Below are 16016 nucleotides of genomic sequence, written 5' to 3' on the forward strand. Positions count from 1 at the left end.
CTTTAAAATAGCTACGCAATCTTAAACTTATTAATATGAAAGCTTTCAAAAAGCTATTCTAAAGCTTTAAAAAAGCTACACAATTTTAAACTTATTAATTCGAAAACTCAAAAATTTACTTCAAAATTTTAAAATAGCTACGTAATCTCAAACTCATTAATATAAAAGCTTTCGAAAATCACGAGAAGATCTTTTTTTACATTCTCTACTGTTACAAAACGCTTCAATATTCTTAGCGCACATTAAAAATATTTGTATAAAGATATTTCTATAAAATACAAATGCCACTAACTACACGCAAAAAGATCATAAATCACAAAACAAAACCAAAAAAAAATTATAATTTTGTGAGAAAAACCTCTAACGCTTCCTCCCGCCAATTAAACGCTTAACAAAGCACAGCAATAAATAAAAATCATCATTAGATACATGATTTGTGATAAGCGGGCACACACTTCCTCATTCTAGCGTGCATTGACAAATAGGCGAAATGACGGCGAACGAATTAAAAGTGAAGAACAATGGAAAAAGCAGAAAACAAAAGAAAAAACCAGCAGAAGAAAGTTGAAAATGTTGAAAAAACGAGCGAAAAACAAACAAGATATCTTCAAGCATTTCAAATTGCGGCGCAAAGATGTCAAGCAGCGCATGGAACACACACACACATACACATGCATGGCTGTATACCGCTAACTGTCAATCAAGAGTCAGCAACACCGCTAGACTCATCAGCAGCAATTTCCTGCAGCGCTCAATTGGCCTGCCTGTGCTTTGCGGTTTACGACAAACCCACATACATACATTTACTACATATATTTGTATGCGAAATATTTCCCACACAGTAATACATATGTACACAGAAATACATGTGCTCTTATAGGGCGCTAGTGCTGGCCGCCTGGCTCATTGAGTTCGCTTGGAATGCTTAACTATATGTGTTTATTTATATATAAGTATATATTTGTAGGCATATATTTATATGTATAAATAAAGTCTGTTTGCCGTGGTGTCATTTACCTGTGGTGGACGGACATTTAGCGCGCAAGTCAATGTGCGCTTTTAGTTTTGTTGCTGTTTTTGTATTTTTATTAACTTCACTGTCGTTGTTGTAGCTTTTTTGCATTTTGCCGACTCTCACTTAAGTTCTATCGCACGTTTCTATCGCCAGTAAGGCTCAAGCTGTGATTTTTCGCGCTTTTAATGCATTCCCTTTTTTTCCTTTTAAATTTTTTTATTTCTTTATTTATATACAATAGTAGTACATAGTGTATATTGTTACCTAAAATGCAAAATAACGTAACTTCACTTTTTATAAGTTTACAAACAAAGAAAAAATGATATAATAGAAACCATTTACATTAAAAAAAATTTAAGTTTTGGTTATAAAATGGTTATATATTGGTTAGTACATCTGACAACGATTTTAAAATTTTTTTTTGATAATACGTTGCTTTGCATTTTATGTGACGATATGTACATATATGTATTTCTTTTTTCACGAATTCAGAATGGCATTTGCTTTAACTTTGTACTTTCAAATTTTTTTTTTTTTTTTTCAAATTCCATTTTTTATTGCCAGCGCGCTTGTACGCTCGTCTTGTGTTCATATCTCAGGCAGTTAAAAATGTTTCAGTTAGTTCTTCTGTAAATACATACATACACACATATGTATGTATGTATATACTTATGTATTTACGCGCATACGGAAGCGTGTTTGAAATTTTAATTCCCTACAATTTCAATGTGTAATTACAATATTCTACAGTTTAGCTGCTTCAACACAGTGATTACACGTCTGCTTACCTTTTTTGCCAATTTTATTTTTCAATTTTTTTTCTACGATTTCTACATAGCAATTTTTATTGCTTTAGCGCTTTAGAAGTGACTTTCATTCTTTTGAATTTTTTTTTATTCTTGTCTTCATGCATATTTCTTAGGTTTTTTTTTATTTTTTTTTAAATTTTTTTGAATCTTTTTAATTTTTCTATTTTAATTTTTTTTATATAACAATTTTTTATTTTTTTTTTCAAATTTTTTTTATTTATTTAATTTTTTGAATTTTTTTTAGTTTTCTTATTTTTTTTTTTTTAATTTTTTTAATTTTTTTAATTTATTTTTCTATTTTATTCCTTCTTTTTTTCAACAGTTGTAGCAAAGTGGCGATAATTACCGCCACTTATGTTTGCTTATTTATTTATAGCCACTCATCTGCTCATGCGCGCTTTGCTCAATAGCTGTTATTGCGCAAACTCGTCTATAATTCATATTATTTGCATAGCTGCTAAATGCATTTATGAAAATTATTTATAGCAATTTACTGATTTTCGTTATCTAATTGTATATGTTTTTTCTTTCTTTGCAGCAAAAATGAGAATATTTTTGCCACTAGTCACGTGGATAGTGCTACTTTCGAGTACAGTAAGTATTTTGCGTATTTCTAAAAGCTATCATTATAAGTAAAAAATTAGTGGTGTAAATAGGAAGTCTACAATTAATGCCATTATTTAAATGTTGTTGTGGTATTTATGTGTTAAAAGCATTAAGAAGGTTGATTAAGAAGAATTAAAGAAATCAGCATTAAAATTGTGAGTATTCTAAGAATTAAAAAGACATAAGACTACAAGAGCGGGACGATTTTTCTTTTTCTATAAAATCGCGCAGGCGGGAAATGCGCTTTAGACCTTTTCGAGCAATTTTGCCCAAGAAACTATGGTTCTAAAACCGCCTTAAAGCCAACGGTTTCTTATGCGAAGTCTTCTAGGGATTATAAAACTTTGTGCCTCATTTGTTGATATATTACAAAGAAATTTAATACATATTCACAAGGAATTTTAATTGTTAAGTCACAAAAAAATTATTGTTCATGTCTTTGAACGATTTAACCCGATTTTTTCGTTTAACTCAGTATTAGAACATCTAATCTGACATATAAACTAAGGTATGTACTAAGATTTAAAGAATTTGAAAAATTCTATTTCATCATTGGCATCTACAATTAAATACCCGCGTGCTTACATCGAACGGCAGCAAGAAATTTCAGTAGTAACCACAATAATTTTAATAAGACACAGTTAAAAAAATCTTAGTCTTTATTGTTGCTGCAATCGCTTAAGATCTATGTACACAAAGCAAACACAAACACTTATAAACAAACAATACTTCAGTTTGTATGCATTTACAAGAGCTTGATTAACAAACCTCTCGATGAAAATGACTACCTTATAGTCACCTATATATATACATATATTTTCATGAATGTGTCTATGTATGGCTGTGTTACTACGAAACTTCGCTTGTTAGATTTGTACATAAACTATTTGATTAAATGTCTATTCGTAGAACTTCAAAGATATTTCAAAGCAAACCACCACAAAACTCACTTAAAGAGCTGAAATTATGGCATTTTTGTAAGCAACCAACTTGTCTTTGATTTTTAATACGCTTCTAATCAAAACTTGCACACAAAAAGCAAGGCAGCAATTATTTTGTTTTTCTTTTTCTTCTATACATATATTCTTTGTCATTATTGTACATTTAATCAGCCAACTATTGTTCAAAGTCAACAAAGCCAGCTATTAGCTGAAGAATGTAGTAAGCGGTAGCATTAAGGCTTCTTTAATATGTAATAAAAGCGAAAAAATAGATATGCTCTGCAGTGTAAAGCAAATTTTAAATTATTGTTGTTGATGCAGGTGAACTGAGCTACCCAGAAATTATTTTAGTATTGTAAAATTAATGCTTGATGTAAGGGGGAAGCTCATATATTTGTATGTGATAAAAGACTTAAGCGACGAACCTGTTGTGGTGCAATGGGATTTTTTTTGTCTGAGTTGGTTAACAAGACTAAATGGGTCATATGCAACGAAACTAGCTAAAAAGCGCAAAGATTATTTTGTGGTTATATAGAAATTTGGTATGTAGTTCTATTATAAAGCTCTAAGGTATCTCTAAGTCTTAAGTATGAATCAATAGGCATGATGTAGATAAAATATATTGGTTTCGTGCCCTTATAAACAAAATAGTTTCATTTAATAAGAGAAATTCTCTCTGAAACTATCCTATCACTTTTATCAGCAATTTCGACATGAACTTTAGTGCTGATTACTTTAGAGGCTCAGCAAATGTGATCACAGTGGCAGCATGAGTCAAGCTGAGGTGGCTTTTCTAACCACTTCTAACTAATTCAGGGTAACTTATGGTATTCTAAAAATATTGTTTTGTGCAATATTCTCTTATGACTCATATTGCTAACTGACTAACTGTGGAATTTGTAGCTATACAAGCACTTATAAGTCAAACAATGAAACCCAAATATAGATTAGATGACCATACTCCAATTTCCCAGAAAGCGAAATCCCAGCAACAAATCTCAGAAGTACACTTCGAAGTCCTTGCAAAGTCTTACAACGTAAAAAATTCTAAGGAAAATGTAATTTATTTGAATCAATAATGAAAGCGGCTACTTACTCAAGCATCAACTGACGAGCAAAAGCGAAGCTAACTACAACTAACAACAACTAAAGCAATAAAGATGCCACTGAGTAAGAAATAGAAATGGAAAGAGAATAAATTAATCAATTTAGCTAGGGCTTGACCTTACAGAAATGTTAAATGAACTATAAAATTAACTCTTGAAAGAGATAAAGCTGCAATTAACAGCGTCTAACGGTGCTAGAAATTGAATAGTTCATCAAAGTTAGACACAATAAGTAAATAGAATTTAGTGTTATATGTGTGTATGTTGGTTGGACAATAAGAATTTGTATATAATTGCATACATAATATTTGCTGCGATTTCGCTGAAGCCATAAATTTTAAATGAGTTCGCAGAAATCGATAACTATTAAAACCAGCAAGCATTTTTCGACACGTTTTCCTTCGAAACTCCGAAGAAAGTTCATTATACGCAGATTTACATGAGTTTATGTGAAAGCTTTGAAAGCTAGAAAAATTATATATTTTGTGAATTTCGCAAACAATAAACAAGCGCTGAATGAAGTAATTAAGAGCAGTTGACGCACGCAAAAAATTAAATAAAAAAAAATATTTCACTACGAAAAGCAAATCTGCTCAATCTGCATATTTCTAATGAGGCACGACACAGACGGACACAATCCAGCTCCGCTCCCAGCATTTGCGCAAAAATTCAGAAATTTTTGAAAATAGGTAAATGTGTTACTGGCGAGTGGGAAGCAGAACACAACAAAAGCAACAACAATAAATTTATCTTTCTGCCCAACCAACTGCCAAAAGCGGCGAAATGGCAAAGAAAAGAAAGCGCGACTTGAAAAGTTGAACCATCAACAACAATGTGGTGTTAGAAAAGTAAAACCACAAAAAATACAAAACAAACAACAACAACAAAATAAATGACAAACACTCGATCGCTGTCAGTTGGTTCACAAGACGTAAACGCAATGCCGACAGCGGGAGCGGTCAACGACTGCGGTCGCTGACAAAGCTGACATGTACACGCACACACTTTTACATACATACTCATACACATAGAAACGCACAAAAGCGACAAAGTATGATGAATATTTTGTAACTTGACCGCTGAAATGCGAAAATCCCAACTAATGAATAGCCAGCCAACAACAACAGCAATAACAGCGTCAACGTAATGCACAAAAATAGCCATCCTAGCGGTAAAATAAAAACAAAAACATACCAAAGGAAAGGTGAAATAAGCAAATAGCGAAGATAGCCATCGATTTGTTGCACACAGATGCCAAAAGACGAATTTCGAAACGCATAGTTGTGAAAGATGATATGAAATTTTTGGATTTTTTTAATTTCTTAAAATGCGTTTGATCAAGGGAAAAAAGGGTTTAGTTAATTGCGCTTTATAGCTATTTCTGACAGTTAAGGTTACGTTAGGTTTTTCTATGTTACGTAAAGTTAGGTTATGTTACGTTAAGTTAAATTGTGTTAGATTAATTGCAGTTTGATTTTAATGACAATATGTTATGCTACGTTAAGTAATGTTATGTTATGTTACGTTAAGTTTTATTAAGTTATTTTATGCTAAATTCAGTTTTATTCTAATGACGTCACATCATGTTACGTTAAGTAGTGTTGTGCTAAGTCAGCTGATGTTATGTTACGTTAAGTTTTAATAAGTTAAGTAATAAAACTGATTAATTTAAGTTTTCTTTTAATGACGTTATGTTTTCCTACTTTAATCAGTGTTATGTTAAGTCGAGTTATGTTTTTTTACGTTAAGTTTTTTTAAGTTAAGTTTAATTATGTTACCAAATGATTTTAGGTTGTTTAATGTTATGTTACGCAAAACTATGCAAATTTGTGATATAAAGAAAGAATTTTTTGTATTCATTGCATTATATTCATATTAAATATTATCACTCAACACACAACTTCTGTATACAGAAAGACTAAGAATATTTAAGATCAACACTTGCAAGTCAAGCACTCTCCCGTAATAATGCGTTGGTTATAATGAAAAAAAAATATCAAAAAAGCTTAAACAAACTCTTACAACAACAACTAATCTCAGCGACACACCAAACAACATGCCAATCAAGCAGCTACAACAGGCATTAATTATTAGCTCCTAGTAACGCAAAGCTTGAAAATATACATACAAACATACTTATTTGCCAGTTATATAGTTGTATAATGTGTGTGTATAATGCACACAACGAAAACGCGCGCACAAATTGCCAATTGGTTTAATATCCAAGTAGAAAGGTTATTGACTTATTTTTTACTGTTAGTCTTCTTACTTCCCCTCTACTATCATTTGTTGTTGTTGTGGTCTTGCGTCTATATTATTAACTGCCAATTAATTTTGTCATCGTTCGGCATTAGTCGTCCGCAGTCAGCGACGCTTTCGCAATTCCTTTTTCGACTTTGCCAAAGAGGGTTCAATAGACAACTAATGTAATTAACCGTTAACAAAGTGATAACTTACATAATTTGCAGCGAATAGAAAAAAGCAATTATTAATTGTTACTTTAACGGTATGCGCATAAATAAGCTGCGACCGTGTTGCTGAAGTTATGTCATGTTAAAAAATATTTTTGTTACTTTATTGTGTAAAAGTTGAAATTGAGTTCATTTATTTACTTTTTTTTGTAATTTATTTAATTATTATTTTTTTTATTTCTTTAATAACGATAATTTTTGAACACGCGGTAATAGAAATGTTATGTTAACTAGTTATTATTCTCCCTATCTTTTGCAAAGCTAATGTTGTATTTAACTTACATATGTCTTTAATAAAAAAATTTAAAAAAATTTAAAAAATTTTTAAAAATTTAAAAAAAATTTAAAATAATTTGTTTTTATTTAAAAAAATTTAAATGAACGTTACATACAAAACTATTCAATAAAAGACAACCATATATAAAACTTTAAAAAAATTCAAAAAGAAATTTAAAAAATAAAAAAATTTAATAATTTAAATATTTTTTTAATTAAAAATTTAATAATTTAAATTTTTTTAATTAAAAATAATTTAAATATTTTTTTTAATTAAAAAAATTTAAGTGAATTCTTCATGAAAAACTATACAATAAAGGCCACCCATCTCTAATTTCTATCATAAAAATTAGTTATTGTTTTTCTCTTCGAGCAAATACTCTTATAGGCAACGAAAGACTTAAGCGCCGAACTTGCTTCCCTTTTAACTGATGAATTTCCTTTTATTGTTTATTAGCATATAATTTCACTGCTTAATGTTGCATAAATAACATATAACACAGTAATATGAAATTATTTTACTTAAAAGCAAAAAAAAACTAAAATGATATTTTTTTTTAATTTCGTGAAAAATCTGCCAAAACCGGTTTCAAATTTTAGTGCACGAATTTTCTGGCCTAAAAAATATTTTTTGAGCTTTAGTTTGGAATTTCGGTCAACTAAATAATTATTTTCAAGTAATACTTTACACAAAACTCGCCTCAAAAATATATATTTTTTTACCTAAATCATCTTTGAAGCCCTACTTACTAAGGAGAAACCGCATATATGTAATTCATTAAAATTATATTAAAAAGTACTAGTTTGAAAACTTAATTACACATTCATAAATATTCCTTACAAAAGATCGTAATATATTAATTATATATTTTCTTATAAAAAAAAAATGAAAAATACATTTTTGATAAAATTATTTTTTACCGTTAAGTTGCTAACTGATCAAATCTTCTCCTGAAATTTCTGTCTCCAACACACAAGTATTATTTTTTATTAGTAACTTTATATATTTTTTCGCTTTTTTGCCATAAACACGCATGCGTTCATCAAAACAACTACAACCAGCAATTATTTGGTGTTAATTAAGTTAAAAAACAAGAATGTGAAGTGCAGCAACTAATTATTTAATAGCTGTGTGAATATACACACATATTTGTGACAAAAAAATCTAGCATAAAAATTGATACAATTCCAGCTTTCTAACACAAAAATCATAAAAGTAGCAGAAATTAGTGCAAGGCACGCGATTGAAGCTTTTATGGCATAGCGATACAAAACCAAAGGAACTGCAGCGACACATCAAATTTTTATACACATATACATATGTACATAGCTAAAATATATGGTACATATGTATATGTATATATTGTATAATAACTTTATACATATGTATGTACATATGTATGTAACTAACTCCAGTTGACAGCTGCAACTGAGACCAGAGGTTGCTTTAGAAACCACGTTGCTTACAATTATAACGGTAACTATTGTTCACCCTCGAAAAATGCACTGTTTGGTGTGGTTTGTACGCTGGTGGAATCATTGGACCGTATTTTTTCAAAGATGCTGTTGGACGCAACGTTACGGTGAATGGCGATCGCTATCGTTCGATGCTAACAAACTTTTTTGTTGCCAAAAATGGAAGAACTGAACTTGGTTGACATGTGGTTTCAACAAGATGGCGCTACATGCCACACAGCTCATGATTCTATGGCCATTTTGAGGAAAACTTCGGAGAACAATTCATCTCAAGAAATGGACCCGTAAGTTGGCCACCAAGATCATGCGATTTAACGCCTTTAGACTATTTTTTGTGGGGCTACGTCAAGTCTAAAGTCTACAGAAATAAGCCAGCAACTATTCCAGCTTTGAAGACAACATTTCCGAAGAAATTCGGGCTATTCCGGCCGAAATGCTCGAAAAAGTTGCCCAAAATTGGACTTTCCGAATGGACCACCCAAGACGCAGCCGCGGTCAACATTTAAATGAAATTATCTTCAAAAAGTAAATGTCATGAACCAATCTAACGTTTCAAATAAAGAACCGATGAGATTTTGCAAATTTTATGCGTTTTTTTTTAAAAAAAGTTATCAAGCTCTTAAAACACTCACACGTAATATTGCAAAATGTAATATAGATGTGCTCATTTACTGGCTGAAACACGTATGCACTTGTTTTAATGCTTTTAATTGCCAGCGCGACTGCACTTGACAAAGCTGCTGCCGTTCGTGGCATCGGTTGCGCGACTGCGGCACGAGTTGTTGGCAGCAATGTCATGGGAGCACTTTGTTGAGCGGCATTGTCTGCGATTTATTTTTAATTATTATTGATGTTGTTGTGGTTTTTATTAGCACAGCTTGGTGTTGTGCGGTTGTTGTGAAATTGTTGTTGCATTTTGACAATCATCGCTTTTGGTTTTTTTCACTGCGTTTTTCAATACATGCACGTAATGTGAGCATTAAAACAAAAAAAAAGAAACAGTTTTGGGCATAGAATTAGAAATAGTTTAAATTTTAATAAAAAGAATTAATTAGTGGTTATTAGAAATTTGAATTTAAAAAATTATAAAAATAATTAAAAATATTTACATACATATGTATGTAACTAGAAAAAAATTAAAACAAATATATTTTGGATATAAAAATTGTTTCTTTAATAATTAAATTTTTTTATCAAATTATAACTTGTCTCATTTATCTTTAATAATTAAATTTTTTAATTTTTATAAAATTAAGTTTTTATGAGATTAAAATGTGTATACTTTGTGGTTTTATATTTATTCATATTTAAAATTTATATTTAAATTTTCATAATTTATTTTTAATTTTTATTAATTTAATTTTATTTACTATTTTTTTTTAATTTTATTATACTTGTGTAATATTAAAATTTGTATAGATTTATGGTTTTATAATAATTAATTTTTAAATTTAAAATTTAAATTTGTATAATTTATTTTTTAGTTTTTATTAATTTAATTTTTTTTTTTTATAAATTCATCTTTTGTGAGTAAAATTTGTATAATTTATGATTTATATTCTTTAATATTTAAAAATAAATTTAAATTTTCCCGCATATTTATTTTTAATTTTTATTAATTTAATTTTATTTACTATTTTTTTAATTTTAAATTACTTGTTTTCATGAAAATTTTATAATTTATTTTTAATTTTATTAATTTAATTTTATTTAATATTTTTTTTTTTAATATATTTTTTGTAGAATTAAAATTAAATTTTTATGAATTATTATTTAATTTATACTACTTTAACTTTGTTTATAATTTTTTTTTTTTTGAGTATAAATTCAAAAAACTCTTAATTCTTCCACAAAAAGTTTTCTTCGAAATAATTACAAACTGTGCACATTACAATGCCAGCAACTGTTACCTGCTAACAACTAAAAGTGCAGTAGCATTAAAGCAATGATGAGCTTTTTATCTAATAGCATATAAAAACATAACACCAGTCTAAAAACAACGCAGCAGCTAACTAATGTTGTTTTTGTTGTTGTTGCACATATCTAATGAATAAATTTGCAAATTTTTTCAACTCATTTACGAAGCAGCATGCCTGACACAAGGTCACTATTATAGATTACTTTAGCAGATTTTTTACGCTGCCATAACACACATACAAGGGCGCATACGAGCGCACATTGCAACCACACTTGTTGCACCGATATTTGACAACAATGTCGAAAGACAACAACAACGGTAAAACAATTGCAATAGCACTTAATTGCCGCAGTGTCAATGGAAGGCATGTGGCAGCTCGTGTCTAACGCGCGTTCACACAAAAACAATGCCAAGCAATGCGGTGATGTCTGTCTGTCAAAGTAGTCAGTCAGTTAGTCAGTCAATCGCACAGTCAGTGTCAGCTGATAAAATCGGCGCATCCACAAACTTGAACTTGACAGACGCTGCTGCTTGAAAGAAGTATGGATGGATATTTGTATGTATGTGGCATGTGGTGATGGCCGCTGGCAAAGCGTGCGGCAGTGTGCGAAAGTCAATAGCCTCTGCGGTTTCAGGCAGCCAATTGCTGCTGGAAAAATCGATTCTCACACGCTTGTGTAGTTATTGAAATATTTCACATGATTTTCATTTTTCTTGGTGAATTTGCAATTTTGCGCTCATTTGTGGTACAAGTATATGAGTTAGCATATGCTAACAATTATACTATATACGGTGTTATATTTTCGTTAAACATTTAAAAAATGTTGTGAAACTAGTGAAAATTATTTTTCTGGCAAAGGTTATAAAGGTTTATAGTTCAATCTTATTCAACTAATTTCCCTTTAAGTCACTGTGATGCCATATCTATAGGCTTAACGCCAGTATCTTACTTGCTCGTGTATTATATTTATTTTATATTATTAAATTGTTTTTTGTATACTCGTACGTCATTGTTAGAACATTCTCAATTGAAACTGAAGTCTACATAGACATTAATTTTTCATTATCCGAAGAAAACGAGCAACGAAGCGGAACAATTTAGCATGCAAAAGTTGTGAGGAAAAATTTAACAAAAAAAAAAAATAAAAAAAAACTTAGCATGAGCTATTGTTAGAGATCTTTTTTTTAATAAAAAAAAAAATAAAAACAAAAACGTTAAATTCAGTTGCTACGAAGCTAAAATACGGTTAACCAATACAAGGATGCCTTACAAGAACCTGGTTTTGGGCGGTTAATTCGTATGGCAGCTATATGCTACAGTGATCCGATCTGAGCAATTTTTTCGGAAATATACATTGTTCTCTTGGCAATAACTCATGCCAAGTTTGGTGAAGTTATCTCATCAAATGAGAAAGTTTTCCATACTAGCACTTGACTTCGATTCGAAATACTACAGTGATCCGGTCTGAACCATTCCTTCGTTGACTGCAATAATTAATATTTTTAAATATTATTATTTTTATGTTAAAGGGGGACTGAAGATGCAAACAAAATTAAAAAAACATAAAAAAAAAATTCTCAAATTTTCTTCACGAGCCTTAACAGCCAGCTGTTATTAATATTGACTTGCTTACATAGTGCTCTTAGAACAAAACAAAAAACACACACACATTATGTTATGAACCTATTATACGGTAGATTGAAACATTTTAGGCTTCAATAAGCTATAATTGGCAATTTCCCACACTCATTCATATTGCTCATTTCACATTTCTGCACTTCCTAATCGATTTCTACATATTTCACGCCAAATAATTGCGGACTAAAATGCAAAACGAATTATATACAGACAGTTATTACATAATACAATAATTAGAAGAAAAAAAATAAAAGAGCAAATCGGAAGACAAGCGGAAAAACTAAAAAATATCATAAATACTAAACTAAAACAAAAATGGAAAACTAAAAATTTTACTAATGAACCAATGAATTGCCAAAAAGTAGAACCCGGAAATGCATGCATGTGAGAATTGAAAAGCAATTTTAGGCATGCAACACAATTTTAGTATGCCTTGCCACATTTTCAGTTTACGGTTTAGCATAATTCGTTCAGTGCCGTAGAATATTTCTTCACAGTTCAAGTATTTTTGAGCATAAAATTTGGTTTGCAGCATAATTGAAATTCACTTTCATAGTTTTATTTTTTGTTATGCCAATTAAATTTATTTAAATACATTTGAAATTATTGAATTTTCATTTATTAATTTTTGCATTTTCTTTTCTCGTCCTGCAGGTACATTCACAAATCAAAACAATACGATCGGACCAAGCGCATTTGAAAAATAGCCGTTTTGGTGGCGAAGTATTTTTTCTAAATCTTGAAGATGGCTACTTTGGCTGTCAAGTTAATGAGTCTACAGATTATTTACAATTATTCGAATTATCGAAATTATGCGACGGCAGGCGAGATTGTTTTCTCGGTGCCGATGAGCTGAGAGAGGAGCTCAAATGCACAAGTGAGTAATAAAAATTTTTAAAAACGAAGACTTTTCTTAAAAAACTTAAAATTGAAACAATTAAAGTTTAAATTCAAATATAAATTAATTAAACTTAAGATTAATTAAAAATAGATCGGAATAAAAGTGTTAAACAGAAATCGAAATTTAAAAAGAAATTTAAAGTAAAATAATAATTTAAATTAAATTTAAAAATTTAAAATAAAAAATAAATTAAAATAATGAATTATTATTTTTATTTTTTTTTTCTTACAAATTTACAAATACCATAAGAAGCATTAAAATTTATGCACCTCCAACTATTACATAAATGTTTTACGGTGTTAAATTGTAATTTCCGTTTACGCTGTTAATTGCAGATGACTGTGATAAGGATGGCACTCAGTGCACGAATGGTGTTTGCTTAAATGGCGTTTGCCATTGCAACGACGGTTTTGGCGGTTGCAATTGCAGTGAGCGAGGTAAGTGAGCGATAAATTCAAAATACATTTCAAGTCTGTATATAATTGAGAGTCATTCGTTGAGCAGTGATTGCAAAATGTATTAGAGTTCGTTGTAACGTAATTAAGATTTAATGTTAAGTTTATAAGCGTTGCGAATTGTTGGAAAAGGATTTCCTTCGATAAGGCTGTGCGATTGTGCAAAGCTCAGTATTTAGAAAATGCTAATAGTGAAACAATGAGAACGTACTTTTTTTTTGATTGCCAAACAGTAGCTGTAATAAAAATAAATAAGGTAGTAGCTGACATTGTAATAGAATTGTCGGCAGTAAATAAATTTAATTAAATAAATTTTAACTTTTATAAATATCTAATATATTAAAATTACTAAATTTTTAACAATTTGCGCAATAATTAATAACTAAAAATACAAATTTATAGCAAATGAAGAATTAGTGAAGCCTAAAGTAAATAATTATGACTAACGTAGTATTATTGTTTAACAAAATAAAATATATTTAAAAATTATACTGAATTTTAGCTACCTGCTTTAGTTCTTATTAAAATTTAAAATTAAATCAAAAATTAATTATTTAATTAATTAAACTAATTTAAGTCATTACTTTCATTTTTTCTTATAAAAAAACTACTCTGAAATGCTAAGGTAAGAATCGCATTACAAAAAACTAATTTAAATTATACTAATTATTTAATTAATTTTAGTAATTATTTTAAAATTAACAGTTTTTTTCTATAAAAGTACGCCGATATTGTAAAGGTAAGAATTTAGTTACGAAAAAATTAATTTAGATTTAATTTAAATTAATTAAAATTAATTTTTTAATATTTTTAAATTGTTAAATCAACAGATTTAACCATTGCTTCAAATATAAGGCAAACACGTAAAAGCTTAGCTGAAAAAACTAATATCTCAAAAAAATCATTATTAAAGCTTGCAATAAACGCTAATTAAGTAACTTATACTTATAAAAAATTCTAAAAAGTTATAACAATTTGGCATACGCAGTTTTTGAAGGGCATTTATACAGTTTAACATAATGAAAAATTGAAAATTAGCCACTACAATTACAAACACTCTAACTTAATTTACCAAAATTATTTAATTTTTTATAATATTAGGCGCTAGTTAACATAGCACAGCCTTACACATAGCAAATTTGTAGCATATAATTTAAGTAGCTTAGCTCAGCAGTAATTTAATACCAACAAAACATATTAATTTTACCTTATACATACAAACATTTGCCTATATCAATACAAAAAAACATAGTAACTCCAAACTACAACTACATAAGTACAATTAATTAACGTTAAACAACAACAACAATAAACAAGTAAACGCTCATAAATATAACGCCACAAACGCCAATGCACAATTAAACTAATGCTTAATCCTAAACGCTTCCAGATGAAAACGAGTGCAAATATCGTCCATGCGATGTGTTTGCGCACTGCATCAACACGCTTGGCAGCTTCACGTGTACCTGCTTTCCCGGCTATCACGGCAATGGGCTTCACTGCGAAGGTGAGTTTTTGTTTTATTGCACGCTTAACAAAATATTTAACACACACACAAACATAAGAAACCAGAACACATACATTAAGAAAATTTTAAGGGAAAGGGTTAGGCAGTGGAATCGCACCAAACCAAACAACAGCGTCAACATAAAATTAATTTGTTATTAATGGCAAATATTTAATAACTTTTAATTTAACTAATAATTAATTAAAAAATTAAGAAAAAGTTAACAAAAATTAAAAAAATTAAATTAACAAAATTTAAAATTAAGAAAAACTGACAAAAATTAAAAAAATAAAATAAAAATTATAAAAAAATAATTATCAAAAATTTAAATGCATCACAAGATCGGAAGAGCACAAAAAAAATAATTAATGGAGACATAACTAATAATTGTTAAAATCAACAAAAATCACAAAATAATAATAAAAAAAAGAATTTAATTAATAAAAATTAAAAATAATTAAAAAAAATAAAAATTAACAGACCCTCAAAAAGATTATTAATAGTATTAATAAAAATAATAACCAAAAATTAAAAAAAAAAAAAATTCTAGCTATTATAAGCCTTTATGCGCATAATAAGCCAATTTTCAATATCTAAACTCAACTGTATTTGCTATAAAGTTATCGATATCGTTTTACAACCACGCTCACCTAACATAAAATCGATATTTTATCGATTAATATACCAAAATTTAACACAAATTTCAAAATTATATTGCGAAAACTCTACAAACTAAATTTTATAAATTTCTAAATATCGATTTATCACGCACACTTCCCATATAATCGATAAATATTCCAAAATTTGACAAAGAATTCACAATTCCATTGCGAAAGCTTTAAAAACTAAATTTCATAAATTTGTGAATAACGGTTTATCACGCCCACTCACCTTAT

The 16016-nt window shown here is 29.0% G+C and overlaps 1 protein-coding gene and 1 long non-coding RNA gene across 2 annotated transcripts in view; one reads left to right on the forward strand and one right to left on the reverse strand.

Moving 5' to 3' along the window:
• The window catches only part of LOC120769209, a 210208-nt gene that overhangs the window by 74998 nt on the left and 119194 nt on the right, over positions 1 to 16016 (reverse strand). The window lies entirely within an intron of this gene.
• LOC120769207 overlaps positions 2368 to 16016 on the forward strand; it is a 132797-nt gene continuing 119148 nt past the window's right edge. The window contains 6 exon segments of the mRNA XM_040096101.1: positions 2368 to 2422; positions 5588 to 5614; positions 11721 to 11729; positions 12949 to 13134; positions 13494 to 13595; positions 15004 to 15120. Coding sequence (XP_039952035.1) covers positions 2368 to 2422; positions 5588 to 5614; positions 11721 to 11729; positions 12949 to 13134; positions 13494 to 13595; positions 15004 to 15120 — 496 coding nt within the window.

Source organism: Bactrocera tryoni, chromosome 2 (assembly GCF_016617805.1).
Source record: "Bactrocera tryoni isolate S06 chromosome 2, CSIRO_BtryS06_freeze2, whole genome shotgun sequence".
In the NCBI taxonomy this organism is placed as follows: domain Eukaryota; kingdom Metazoa; phylum Arthropoda; class Insecta; order Diptera; family Tephritidae; genus Bactrocera; species Bactrocera tryoni.